Genomic DNA, 13,953 nt, shown 5'->3' with positions numbered 1-13,953 from the left:
AAGAGCGCCTCTGCCAGACCATCAAGCTCAAACCATGGCCAGAGCCACCATCCGCTTCAGTTACTGTTTCAGATCCACAAAGGATACAACCCTGGTGGTTTCTCCAAAAAGAACCCACACTGGGCTCAGACAAAGAGATTGTCATATCTCCTACAATCAAGTACCTTCCAAAGACATCAATTTACCTGAAATAGGCCCCAAAATTTGTGTCCTTCAAACTGTGTTGAACTGATCTTAAAAAGCACAACTAAAGCCTTAAGGGGCCCATTTGTGTTTAAAAGTGCTTTTCTGAGGCACCCCAAAGCTTAATCTTCCCTCAGTGTCCCCCAGTTTTGCAGTTTAACAGAGAGTTTGGGTACCCCAACGGGTAAGGGACTGCTCACCAGCATCCTCTCCACAAAAAGCTCTTCCCTCTCTACAGCTGCCACCCTCCCACCATGGCTTGAGGACAGCCCGAGCCCCTTTGGCTGCTGAGCTGGAACCGTTCTTCTATCGGAGGGATATTCAGAAAGCATTGCCCAGGTGAAAGCCTTTGAAAAAAAAAAATAACCAAGAAAACAATTTGTTTAAATGAAAGCAACACGGATTTGGACCAGTGGCTCCTGACTTCTGGAATTAGGTTAAGATTTTAAATAGGGAAAATAATAAAACAACCAGAGAAACAAAACAGATGAGAAGGCTCATCACCAACTCCTGGTCGCTGCACCTTCCCAGGGACTACTGCTCCTGGCTTCTGCTGCAGCTAATGCTATGCTGGGTCCATAGTCCATGCCTTGAGGTCCCTGAGGAGCTCCTTGTCTCCTTGTCTCCAGCTGCTCCAAGCTCCTTTCAGGCTCTCCTGTCTGGAGGTGTGTGGAGACTTCACTGCACTGGGGCTCCAGCCAGCTCTGTCTCTAGCAGTTTTAGGGCAAGTTCAGAAGTTGGGGGATGCTCAGGGCAGCCTGCTTGGTCCTCAGCAGGGGGGTGAGATGGGGGAAGGAAGGTGGACCAACCCAGCAGATATTGTCCTTCCAGTCTGACATTATGAAAGTTGCTGTTGTGCTGCTCCGTTACAACTAATTAAATGTGCTCTGTGTGTGCTTATTGGAAAGTTTCAGTATCTCACTCGCTGGCTCGTCTACCACCCCTTTCTCTGTGGTTTTATTTCATCTGGCAGAAGCCAAGCAGTCATACTCTGAAGCTGAAGGTGCTCCCAACACTTTTCTTCCAGCAGTTGGGTCCCTAGGGATCCAGCCCCTCTCTTGTAAGATGGTTAATTGATTTGACTCCGGGATTTAAACATGCACTCCCACTTCACCCTGGCACAGGTCCTTCTGCCATGTCTGTGCCCTTTGTACTTCCATATTACTGCCCCACCAACCCTCTCCCTCCCACCTACTGTGCTATGTCCTAGTGTGCTTCTTCCTTAGACTCCCAGGATTTGTGCAAAAGCACATGAATAATCCCATTAGTTTAGTTTCCTTGTGGCCTGCTAGAAACATTTCCCAAGGGTTTGTCCAGAAAGCTTCTGCCACCCCTGGACAGCCAGGCACCTTGCTCTGGTGTCCTGCTTCATACATTGCTGTCAGCCTTCCTGTGTCATCAAAAGCGCTGCCAACCAACCTCCTGACCTCCCGGAGTTTTTCCAGATAAGATAAAGAAAAGAGCTGGTTTCAAGGTTTTCAGTCCACACTTCTGTTTTCTCATTTGGCACCTTCCCAAGTGATGGGAGAGGTCCCAGTTTTTCAGTGAAACTTTTCTTGTAAATGTAAACTCCCGGGCACAAAGCATAGCTGTGTGGGTGTTAGTACCTTGTTGGCGTGCACCAGGCATGACCTGGCATTCCGGACAGGAACAGGGGGGCTCCTTCTCCCCATCCACTTCATCCTGGCAGACAGGGATGTCCCATGCCAGGCTCTCCACGTGGACAAGGTGCATCAGCAACACGTGTCAGACCAAGAGGTGTCTCAGCTGCCAACCATCCAAGCTGTCTTTCTTCAAACTGACTCCACTCCATGCGCTCCCTTGACTTGCTGCGGGGCTGCTTTTGATGGACGGGAGCACCCCAAAATTCTCATTCCCACCTCAAAAAAAGCAGAACTGAAAGCCTTCCTCCCCTTTTTTTTTTTTTTTTGGTAAAGCGAGGTAGGCTGGGCTTTTGATCATCAAAAGGTTTCCTCTTTGAGAGGAGGAGGAGCCGTCTAAGTCATGGGTTCATTGATTCCCCAGCCCAGCAGGAATGTTTGCTTGGGCACAGCCAAGCCACACCTCTGATGACTGTAACAGGCAGCGCTCTCTCTTTTGATATACTATCAGCGGGGTTTATCAGAGTATCAACACAACCTCACCGTGCCAGGACTCGTCCCTTCTGGCCAGCTCTCCTTGCAGAGTGGGCAGGGACTGCGTGGGAGCCCAGCTCACCTCTTATTTCAAGGAACCTTAACAGCAGGTTTGAAGCTACTTATTTACTTTTTTTTTTTTTGGTCCGTGCAGGAAGTCTGAGCTAAAAAAAAAAAAAGAAAAAGACAGAAGTATAATTACTCTGGCACGCCTGCATTCCTGCTCCAGGCTCAGGCGGGGAGGGACTCTTTCTTGTTGGAGCCAGGAAGAGGATCTGATCCCAGGAGATCATTGCCACAAACGTGTGTAACTGAAACCTGCAGCCATGCTGAAACAGATATTATCGGACATGTACATCGATCCTGACCTGCTGGCAGAACTCAGCGAGGAGCAGAAGCAGATCCTCTTCTTCAAGATGAGGCAGGAGCAGATCAGACGGTGGAAGGAAAGAGAAGCTGCTGCGGACAAGGCTTCACCAAAGAAGCCACTGCCGAAAAAAGGTAAGTCTCTACCTGCCGGCTGCTTCCCCCTCTGGCAAAGACCTGGCCAAGTCAACTGCGCCTTAGAAATAGGAGATAATATGTCTTTAGAGTAATTTTTTCTCCCAGGAACAAATCATAGTTGCGTTTCCAAATCGGAACTAAAGCCACCTGTGATGGTGCAGTTTTGGCCAGGCACGCGATGGTTTTACTCCCTGGGCCAGACACTTTGTCCTTGACCAAATTGCTCAACTCCCCTAGCTGGCAAGACAGGGCTTACTTGCCCCCAGGAGAGGCATCTCATTAAGTTTCCCACTAAATGGGGCCTCTGCATCTCTCTATACAATAACCACAGACTTGAACGTTTGTCCCGGGGCACCAGATCTGAAGGGGGGAGTCCTGCTGTGCCTTTGGACCTGAAGTCCCCCTGCCAGCATGCCAGCTGCTATGAAGATAGCACTCTTCTCCCAGCTCTCCCCAGCGGGCTCTGTTTGCAGGTAGTTCACCCTCACGCAGTTTGGGGAGAGCAGTGGGAAGGAATTAGAGCACGACAGGGAACGGTGGGGAGTCTTCTCCCTTGCCCACAGACTCAGAAATGGCTTCAGTCCTGTGGAAGGAAATGGGAAGTGTGTGCCGTGTCCCAGCTGAGCTTTTGGAGTGGCTCTGCCACCGGCAGCAGCCAGGGGGGCACAGAATGCAGGACGTGGGCCCTGCACGGAGCTGCCCAAGCGAACAGCGTTTGGCAGAGAACTGCTTCTTTTCCAGCCAACGGGAAGTCGGTGACATGGAAGCTGGGCGCCGACAACGACGTCTGGGTCTGGGTGATGGGTGAGCATCCTTCAGATAAACCCTACGCGGAGATCTGTGAAGAGATCCAGGCACAAAGGGCAAAGCGGTTAGCCAGAGAGCAAGGCAAGGAGGGCAGGTAAGCAGCCTTCAGCTGGAGGGACTCAGTGGGTAGGCAGGGAGGAGAAGGCATTTCTAGGAAACCAGAGGCTGGAGTCTTCTCTGAAGAGGCTGTGGTTACCACCGTCCCACTTGATTTGCAAGCAGAAGGCACGGGCACAGGTTGGCTTTCTGTGAGTACATACAATGCTGGCAGATACCAGCTCCAGCCTGAGGCTTGCCCTGGCTAGTGGAGCCTCCTGTGATACGGCTCCTGCACGGTGCCCTCTGCAAGCCACAGGAAATGCTAACTCTGTTATCACAGCAGGTGATGAGTTTGGATTGCACTGATTCACCGACGGGGTGCCTGTGTGCAGCAGGATGACAGTTACTCACCACGAGTCATTGATTTAATTATTCCAGCTACCTGATTTGGAGATAGCAGAGCTACCTGCATGCACGTTTCCTTCATGGCAGCACTGCTCTGCTCACATGCAGCTTCCTCGCAAGATGCTCAGAGAGCAGAAAGTGGCTCCCTTGGGTTCCTAAGTCCTCTCTCTCTTGCATTTCAGAGAGACTGGCTTTTCTGTAACACAGCCTCTACATCGGCAGCCACGAGTCCTGGGTGAGACAGATCTTCACGGGAATAAAAAAAGCACTGTGGAGGAAAAGAACGAAGGTGGGAGCCAAACTACTGCTGCCACTACAGGGAAAAGCCTGGAGCCCTCAAAGGTAGTTTCCTCCCTTTTCTCTGTAACTACCAGAAACATGTGCTTTCAGATCTAGGAAGTGCAGCAAATCCTGGTTGCTGTAAATAGATATTTGAAGAAGGAAAAAAAAAGCCAGCTGACTGTTAAGGCTTTTCTTCTGTAGTCAGAGAAGAAGCCGTGCTGTTACATCCTTCCTTAGGACTCGGGAGGTCCCAGTGCTATTCTCAGCTGGCGTAAATCTGCTCCGTACCAACGCATAAGTTACTCTAAACTCCTTTGCTTCTGTTCTCTGTGGGTAAAACAAGGGTGGCAGTCCTTTCCCTCCTGCTCTGTGCCTGGTTTGGATGGCTTTTGGGGGCAAGACAGGGGAGTCTGTTCCAGGATATGTACATGCAATGCCCCAACCCTCAGACAAATCATCTCCTTGTATAAAAGAACAGATGAAGATAATACTACCAGCATCCTCTGACATGCATATTTTAGGTTCTTTTTTTTGTTTTCGGTCTTCTGAAATAGTTAGAAAATAGCTTATGACCTTGACAGCCCAGGACCCCTCCAAACGCAGCAACTACAGAGTCTGCTTTTGCTTTCTGCTTTTTAATGGCTACAAAAAGCTGTTTGCGGAGAATTGAGAGAAAAAAGACGAGTTAAATTAGCTACCCCTGCAACCAAGTTGAACAGAAGGAACAGAACATCCCGCCAATGTAATGAGAGAAGTCCAATCTCATTCAGTGGGGCTTTCATTCAGCCTTTTGGTGCTCACTTGTATGAGCGTATATTCTTTTATTACACAGCCAGTCCGTATTTCAGCGTAAAAAGCACGATCACTGAAGGTTCAGTTTTGGCAAAGTGCCTCTCCCCCACTGCTACCAAAATACTGAAGGGAATTTGGAGTGGCCATCGTCTCCTTTATCAAAAGCCCCTGAGTCACACAAGGTTTTTCTTAGCACTGTTTGCTGAAGTTGAGCAACTATATGGGAGATCTTTTTTTCTTTTCAAAGGCACAGCTAACAAAAAACAAACAAAAAAAGGCACACCCCCCCTCCCCTAAACCAAAAATACGACCACCACCAAAAAAAAAAAAAAATCAACACCTCTTTGAAAGTATTGTGCATGGAAATAGAGGATGATGGCATATTTTACTTTTGTTTTCTGTAATCATATTATTAGTAGTTTTTCCCAGGTTTCTGAGGCTTTTGCTATTAGAAGGAGGGATCCAGACCAAAGACCCCCGTTGCATTTTCTAGGCCTTGAGAGGGGCTTTTTCTCACCTCCCTCATTAAAGTCCTTTCTCCGAGATCTAGCTCCCATTTAACTTGAGGGATCGGGGCATTGTGCTTTGTCTGCTGCCGGGGACGGAGGGCTGATCTAAGAAAACAAGCTGCTCCACACACACTTGAATTTCCTAGTTTCCTGTCGAGGAGGGGGAAACTGGAAAGCCGTGTTCACATTAAATATTAGCCAAGTAGGTGATGGAGGTAAAACAAAAGCATGTCCTTGGCAAGCAGCGCAGTCCAGTTAACTCATTACTCACTGTGCCATGGGAGGCAGCCTGGGTCCAACGGGGGAGATGGATGGGTGTTTGCTCAAAGACAAGTCTAACTGTTTGTCTTCAAAGGCAGGTCTCAGCCGGTAACTGCTGCCGGGGCAGCCGGACTGGTTTGCAGGGAAGAGAGCACAGGAGCTATGCAGCTAGTTGGGTCAGTTTGACAACCGAGCAGGGGTTTGCAGCAGCCCCAGCAGCAAACAAGCACGGGCAGGTAAAGCCGTGGACAGCAGGTTCTGCTAGGGCTTGCTTTATAGGGAGGGAGGGAAGGGACCGCGTCTGGGAGCATCACTTAGCAAATCTAGGCGTGCTTATGACAACCCTGACATCTCTAGGCGTGCTTAAGACACCTCTGAGCTCTTCTGCTGTGGCATATTATGAAAAAATGATGAAAAAAACCCACCCCAACGTTTGGCAAAGAAGGCTGGCAAAATTTGTTAACACCTATGTCGCATCACTACTTCTGCATGAAGCAACTATCGCTCCACAAAACAGCAACTGCTCTCCTCCTAACACCACATTAATCTCTCACCACTCTTCTCCTCCACCCAGAAGGAAACCAGAGACGTTCACCAGATGCTGGCGGACTGTCAAGTGAGGAAGCGTGGCTTCCAACAGGTAAGCGGCAACCTAGGATGCTCCTGACACATGGAGTGGGGCCCAGACTTTACCCCAGAGTCCCAGTCAGCCTCAGAGCCCCACTGGGACCCAAGGAGGTCCTCACCTCTTGGACCAGTTTTATCCAGCGTCGCCGTGCTCCTCACGTGTGGTGTGATGATTGGGAGACAATGCAAAGCAGGCCAGGCTGGCAGTCACCTGCAGTGAAGACAGAGGGTGGGTCTGCATGTTGTTGAAATCAGAGAGATTCACAATAAAGCAAGCAGTTCCCAATATTTCAAGGCTAGGGAAAAAACAGGGTTAAAACTAGCCTGGGATAAAGCTGATCATACTGTTTCTTTTACAGATGAAGGAGGCACAGAGGAGAAATTCAGAAGAGACCACAGCCCCCCATCAGGTGGTATCACAGAGCCACCCCAGCTTGGAGAGCCAGAGGACACTGCAGAAATTGGATGAGAATGAACCCGAGTGGCAGGAATCCTGTAAGATCTCTGGGTGACCTTTTCCTATGGGGCTCGAGAAACCCTAGGGTTCTGTGGAGTCATCTGAGTCCTCCTCCTGTCACACTGGAACCAAATAATGGGTTGGTGGGTGGAAAATACTGCCAAGAAATCCAGTGCTGTATTATCAGACATATTTCTGAGTCCACACAGCGTGGAGACTAGAGTTGGGTAGGGAAATGGAAATTTTTTCCTGCAGATACTATATTAAAACTAGCAACAAATAGGAACCATGTGAGTATAGCCAGGATAATTAATTTTAAACTAGAAGCTGGCCTTTTGCAGGACTTCCCAGTAACCACTACTCTTGAGAACAAGGCTAATGGGTGACAGGGACTAAATAAAATGGGCTTCCCTGTCCACCCAAGCACAATCCCACCTAAGCAGGGCCCTGCTGCACCATCTCATGAAATGAATCCCAACAACAGGAAGGAAAACTGCAAATGGTATGAGACTTGCAGTAGTATCCATCACTGCTGCCAAATACTTCCTAAAGAAGAACCTGATGTATTTTTTTTTTCCCAGTTCATCCTCTGCTGCTCAGTAGATGGCAATGCTGTACTACTGATTGTTTCCGCTTCAGGCCAGGGGTTTTCTTATTCTTATTGATAAAATAATCCCCTCTGAAGTTGATTACAAAAGCAAGGAAATAACTAGCCTAACTCAGACTGGTCAGAGAGCTGGTTACTCCTGCAGACACCAGGATGAGCTGGACCTAGATAATCGAGGCAGTTTTACAGCAAAAAAAGAAAAAAACCAACCAAGTTCTCCACTTTCTGTAACAGTTTCTTCAAGACACCGTCCCACCCTCAAAAAATGATAACTTTGAAATCCTTCAAAGAATTGATTCGGGTCACTTTAGCAGCTTTTATTTCATACACCCTTCCCCCCGCCCCGGCTCACATGAAAGGCGCTGTAGAAATCTATGTGTGAACCAGGAGTCAGCATCTGAAACAAAACCCAAGTAGTCTCTATATACAAAGGGACCTGGTGCCCAGCAAGAACCCAGATTTTTAATCTCTTGAAGGAATAAAAACTGGACCCTGTCTAGTAGCAGATGCCTGAAAGTGATGGGAGACACGTGGCAAATGGTCTCACCATCGAGTGTGTCTTTCACCTTATGAAACAGGTTCTTCTTCCACTTCATCAAGCAGGAAGGTGGCCAAAGGGTGGTAAGCTCAAAACCTGCCTGCTTGTTCGCTCCTATAGGACTCCTTTTTTTTTTCGTTCCAGTGCGGAAATCCAAGGCAGCAGATGAGAAGAGACGCTCCCTCGCACGCCAAGCCAGGGATGACTACAGGAGGCTTTCACTGCAGGGCATCCACAGAGGGAAGCAGGCAGATATTTCCAAGGGTGCGACAGCAGGAGATCGGCGACCACTCCAGTATCCACCGCTCCCCCCCAAGCCTAAACTTCTCCCTCCCGTCGCAGCAAACGGGAGAGCGATTAGGTAAGGAAACCCTTGGGCACTGCGCAGGGGAGAAGGGATGAAATTCTTCTGCTCTAGCGTGGGATGGGTGAGATGGGAATGGTTAGCTCTCCTCCTACGTGAAGGAGACACCCTGCAGGGAAAAATAAAGAGCCTAGGTTATAATCCAACCTAGGGTGTGATGAGGCTTATTTGTTCACACCTGGAGGGTAACAGGTTTATTTAGTAGAGTGTCCTAAGTGCCTACATCTTCTATGCTGGGTGTCCACTGAAAACCATATAATATGGCTGACAGCTGCCTTCTGTTTAGGGCTGTTCTTAACATCCTGAATGAAAACTTTTCAATCCTGCCAAGGGCTAAAAAGCTGTCGTTTGAGCTTGATGCACAAAACCATGGTCTTTTCTAACAGGAAAGAGGGAATCCAGAGGACAATCTCCAATTCCACTGAAGAAAGCATCATCAAGTGGTTCAAAGAGGAGCAATTCCCTCTCCGAGCTGGCTATCAGAAAACCAAGGACACGATAGCACCTTGGTTCCATGGTGAGTCCTGAGTGTTTCTGCCCCAACGTGGCTGCTGCCACAGGCTGAGCCCAGGAGCTATTTGAAGGTGGCTAGGTCTTCCATTTTAAATATCAATAAGTGCTGTTTAAATTCCTTCAGCATTATGACAAAGGACAAAATAAAGTGTTAGAACACAGGTCAGATCTTGAAAAAACCCTGTACCTCTGTGCCACCCTGGATGTACTGCCTGGACCAGGATGAGAGATATTTGGGCACACCTCCTCACCGCTCATCCTTGGCCCTAGCTCATTCTCCCTCCGTAGATGCTCATCAACCATCCCTTTTCCGCCCCATTTCTAACGGGTCATCATCATCCCATCCATCTCCCTCGCTTTGGAAACCCCTTCAATCTGGCTTTTTGGCAGGACTTAGGATCGCTCTGTGCACGGGAACCGCCGTGCACACACGTGTGTGCACAGACACTGCCCTTTTGAGCCCTGGACCTCGATCGTTGGCAATCGGCCGAGCCTAGAACAGTTAACATGAAGCACAGTCAGCACGTGGCCACGGTCTGTGGCTAGCCATGGCAGTGCTGTTCTTCCTGGGCTACTGGGCAAGAAAGCAATGCAAGGGATAGAAGTGCCGTGGGCCAGTTTTAGAGCAGCAAAGCAGGTTTCTTGTGAGGACTGTTCCACACCCGCCCTGCACAACTGCTTTTCTCCCTTCAGTTTTGTGCTTTGGTTTTGAACAGGTATCCTAAGCTCTAAGAAAGCAGAGGAGCTTCTGAATAAAACGCTGCCGGGGAGTTTTCTGGTTCGGGTCAGTGAGAAAATCAAAGGCTATGTGCTCTCCTACCGCTCTGTGGAAGGATGCAAACACTTCCTCATCGATGCCTCCAGCGATTCCTACAGCTTCCTCGGCGTGGACCAGCTACAACACTCAACGCTGGCTGACCTTGTAGACTACCACAAGGTGAACGTCTAGCAGTGCATTCATTAACCGTTTGTTTAATTGCTTCAGGGCACTTCAGAAGAAGAAAGACTAGATTCAGCTGCTTTAGTAACTAGACCCATTTTAGCTGCCGTTGGGTATCCTGTGTGCTGCTCCAGAAGGCTATGCCAGCCTGATAGCTACATCTCAGGAGACCTAACACATCTCAAACATCTTAGACCTGACTTGCTCCCCCTCAAGTGCGCAGAACACCTTGCACACAGGGCTCAGGTCACTTACACAAATGCTGATGAGACGACAGCATACTTGCACAGATTCCTTGGTTTTTTTTTTCCTTCTATCCTTCCCATGGTTATGGTGCCCCAGCAAATTGGGTAAGCAGAAAATTCTGCTTGCCTCCAGCTTCAGCGTGAAAGAGAACAAGGTGTCCGATAATCTCAAAGCAGGCAAGGTATGACAGTGAGCAAAGACAAAAAAAAAGAAGGGAAGGAAGAAGGTTGGCAGGTTCTTGCAACAATAACAGCATTGTTTATTAGCACTGACTGCAGTTACACGGGCCCCAACGAGGGCCATATGGGTTGTTCATTCCTTTACTGTAAGATCTGCCCCGGGGACAGGACAACCATTTTGCCTAAAGGTTCATTTCAAACCTGTGTTTCTTTCAAATAAGTGCCTAGCCTTCTGCAGACATGCCTAAACAAAATTGCACATGAGGAAAATATGTATGTTCTTTTGCTATTCGGAGTTCTACCTGGGCTACCTGAACGTGCTTCTGGCATGGGTTTCACAGTTCAGGCTGAAATGGGTGAAAGTAGGATCTATATGGCTACTGGTCCCAGAGCCAGAGGACTTAAATCCTGGCTGTGCATATTTATATTAAAGATAGAGCCATCCCCACAGTCTGCAAAGAATCCTACAGACCCCCTGCACCACAGCAGATGTAGGCAGGGTGAACCCCCTCTGCTGGAGTGCTCTAGCAGGTTCTGCTTATCACCACCTGGGTGACCATGAAAGAAGGCAGTTCCCACCACGCATTAGGCTGGAGAATGAGATGGGAAGCAGAGACTGTACTATCAGGGAGTTCCCTTGTTAGAACAGGGCTTTCCCGAGTAGAGGACATGTGCTTCCTCCAGGATCCACCCTTGTCCCTCCCACGAAAAGCAGCCAGGAGCACAGTACACAGCCACCCCGTCCTGCTTACCTGCATGCTGCTCACTCCAGCGCTTTCTAGGCAGAGGTGATCCATGAGGGTCCTCCTCCAAGATCCCTGGGGCACTGAGCTGTATCCCACAGCGAGATGAACAAGTCCACACCGTAATAGAAGCAGGGAGAACTGCTGTCCATCCCGTGACTCCTCCAAGATCCCTGGGGCACTGAGCTGTCTCACACAGTGAGATGAACGAGTCCACACCGTAATAGAAGGAGGGAGAACTGCTGTCCGTCCCGTGATGTTGTGATAGGCAGGGTCTGTTGGAAAGCTGGTGTTTAATCATATCATCTATCAACAGGATGAACCCATCACTTCCTTGGGGAAGGAGCTGTTGCTTTACCCGTGTGGCCAAGAGGACCAAGAACCAGATTACATCTCTCTCTTTGCGTGAACCTCCGGTCTCCCTGTGCAGCCCCATACCTGTATTCACAAAGACTGAACTTCGAGCCAGAGCTGCCCATGCCTACCTGAAACAGTTGCCATAAGTGCCTCTACCGTACATCCTTCACCACAGAGCAGTGGGAGGATAAGTACTCTTGTGGGCTTGTCACATCACCTGAGTTAAAGGATGCATCAGCCCAGCGAGCTGCAGAGCACCGGGATGTATCCTGCACAGCGGAGTGAAGGAGATGATGAAGTCACCAGTGGAGATACTGCCCTGTCTTTTCCGTGGGGTTTTTGTAGGTTTCCTGGGGGACTTCAGCGTTCTAGCTACCTTTTGTTCTTGAATGAAAGGTGGTGTGCCATCTGGGAAATAGATTAGTATCTACAGTTAAATGAGATCATACCTTCTCGAAGGCACGAAACAACTTGGAGAGGTAAATGGGTAGTAATTTGCATAATGTGAAGCTTAATCCTGTAAAATGCTACGCCCTCGCAATCAAGGATGTTCAGGTCAAACATCCAAGCAAACCTTGGGTGCCTTTCAGTGAAAGGTGTACTCTGTGAAGAGGAATTTTCATGAAAAGTGCATTTTTTAAACTCCTTTAGCCTCTGAATATAGATCCTCACTCTTTTAACCTGTATTTAAATCCCACACTGGCCTTTCTGCATAGAGAAGGATTAACCTTTTGAAAGGGAAAGGAGAAGGGACACAGGAATTTGTGTGAAAGACTACCACATGCACAGAGCCCCAAAAATGTACGAAGCAGTGCCTATATCAGTATTAGTATTTTACAGAACAGTGTTTGCCAGTAAAGAATGTTATTTTCCCAAATGAAGTTATTTGTTGCAAGTTGTGTCCAGATTACTAAAATGCATCTGGTGTAAACTTTTAACATAGAGCTTGTTCCTTCAACGTAATGTTCTCTCTTCCTACCTCTTTATATACGTAATTCCCCCTCTCTGGGGGGAGGGGGGACAGACTCACATAACAAATTAATCCTCACCCAGATTCCCTCGTGTTGTTGCACGTGGCCAATTGCACAGCGGAGGGTTGTGGTGTGAATCTGCTAACATCATTTTTTAGAGATACGAGTCTCAAATAGTGAACGAGAGTCAGTCTTGTTTCAGTTGTTTACCTGTTCCCTTCTTTCTGTTGGATCGGGGCTACTCTGCTGAACTTGAGGAAGCAGTCAAAAACTTCAGTCTTACATTGCTCTGTGTTTTGCAGAATACTGTTTAAAAGCAATTGTTGTAATCTTCTACAACTATTCTGAGAGATGTTTTCCATCCAGGCTCTTGTCCTGCTGGAGACAAACCGTGAAGTGTTTTGTATACCTACGGGCTGGTAAAGAAAGGGACAAAGTCTTCTTTGCAAAGGCAGTTTGAGAGGCAGGGTCTTAATTTGCAGAAATAAGGTGCAGGCTGATCTGGCATGGCCACTGCATGACATGATCAATTTTAGCTCTAGGATCTACAGTGTGAAATCCCTCTAGGAACTCCTGAGGGTTTGACTTGCTGACAGGTGGACCAGTAGCTTCACATAGCTTTATATTATAACTACTTATTTGCAAATGTTGGCTCAGTAGAGCCCAGGGAAAGCCACTATCAGTATTCACATCTATCCCACATGGCTGAGAATCATGCCTCAGTTTTTTTTTTAAGACTCCCAGGTTCACTTGACTGCGGTGAGGGAAGAAACCTGGAGTTTTATATCTACACATTTAGATTACTGCACTGATTGCCCCTTGCCAGAACAGATGCCCTCAAGACTGGCTCTTCTATTGCTCTGAAATATAGTTACCCTGAAAGGTTACCCTGTGGACCAAGGATGACTGGCAGTGTTTGGGAATCAAGGCTGCTGGCTTGTACTGGGGAACTTCTCTGTCGAATCTTTCTTTCTTCAAGGGACGCCATGCAAGGATTACAAGAGCAGTCACATTTGAACATTGCTTGCTGGAGAGATCATGACACCTGGAACGATACAGCAATTTGTTTTGTCCCATGCCTCTGTGCCTTTAGCCAGAGCAGAAGACTTTAACCAGTCTTCACAAATTACAGCAGGGAGTCCCCAGATGCATTCCTTGTCTACACAGAGGGATCTCTATTCCCTCGCCAACTAAAATCGAGTCAAGTTATCATTCTGAGAAAGATCACAAGCTGTTTCTGGGCCAAGGAAGGTAGAGAGCTGCCTGGCAAAAGCTACGGTTGTGTGGCTGCTCTCTTTGGATTTCATCTTTTTTTCTAACTGGTCTAGAAGACTTGTTACAGCTCCAGTTGGCTCACAGAAACATAGCAAACAGCAGCTTGCCTTTCTCTTGTTGTTCTTCACCTCAGTGCAGTCTCCACCTTTAAGGGAGCCCTGCCAGACTTCTGCTGTGATTAGATTCTCCTGCACAACACTGAGGTGGCTGTGGGCTGGC

General features: G+C 48.2%; 1 protein-coding gene across 1 annotated transcript; it reads left to right on the top strand.

Annotated features, from left to right (window-relative positions):
- Positions 1 to 2,352: 2,352 nt before the first annotated feature.
- On the top strand, positions 2,353 to 12,383 carry SH2D4A (SH2 domain containing 4A). The gene is made up of 9 exons (XM_014959332.1): positions 2,353 to 2,819; positions 3,564 to 3,723; positions 4,256 to 4,415; positions 6,492 to 6,557; positions 6,904 to 7,039; positions 8,291 to 8,507; positions 8,897 to 9,027; positions 9,740 to 9,960; positions 11,448 to 12,383. Exons 1-9 carry the CDS (start codon positions 2,645 to 2,647, stop codon positions 11,538 to 11,540), a joined length of 1,359 nt encoding a protein of 452 aa, XP_014814818.1. The 5' UTR covers positions 2,353 to 2,644; the 3' UTR covers positions 11,541 to 12,383.
- The last annotated feature ends 1,570 nt before the right edge of the window (positions 12,384 to 13,953 follow it).

This window comes from Calidris pugnax, unplaced genomic scaffold, assembly GCF_001431845.1.
Source record: "Calidris pugnax isolate Ruff unplaced genomic scaffold, ASM143184v1 scaffold440, whole genome shotgun sequence".
Taxonomy (NCBI): domain Eukaryota; kingdom Metazoa; phylum Chordata; class Aves; order Charadriiformes; family Scolopacidae; genus Calidris; species Calidris pugnax.
The sequence above is the reverse complement of the archived record's forward strand: the minus strand, read 5'-3'. Positions and strand labels throughout refer to the sequence as shown.

What these genes read in the sequence shown, in the direction of transcription:
- SH2D4A (XM_014959332.1), top strand. Translation starts at nt 2,645, where the DNA reads ATGCTGAAACAGATATTATCGGACATGTACATCGATCCTGACCTGCTG. An exon ending in GAGCAAGGCAAGGAGGGCAG is followed by an intron (nt 3,724 to 4,255) that starts GTAAGCAGCCTT and finishes CTTGCATTTCAG; the next exon opens with AGAGACTGGCTTTTCTGTAA. An exon ending in GATAGCACCTTGGTTCCATG is followed by an intron (nt 9,028 to 9,739) that starts GTGAGTCCTGAG and finishes GGTTTTGAACAG; the next exon opens with GTATCCTAAGCTCTAAGAAA.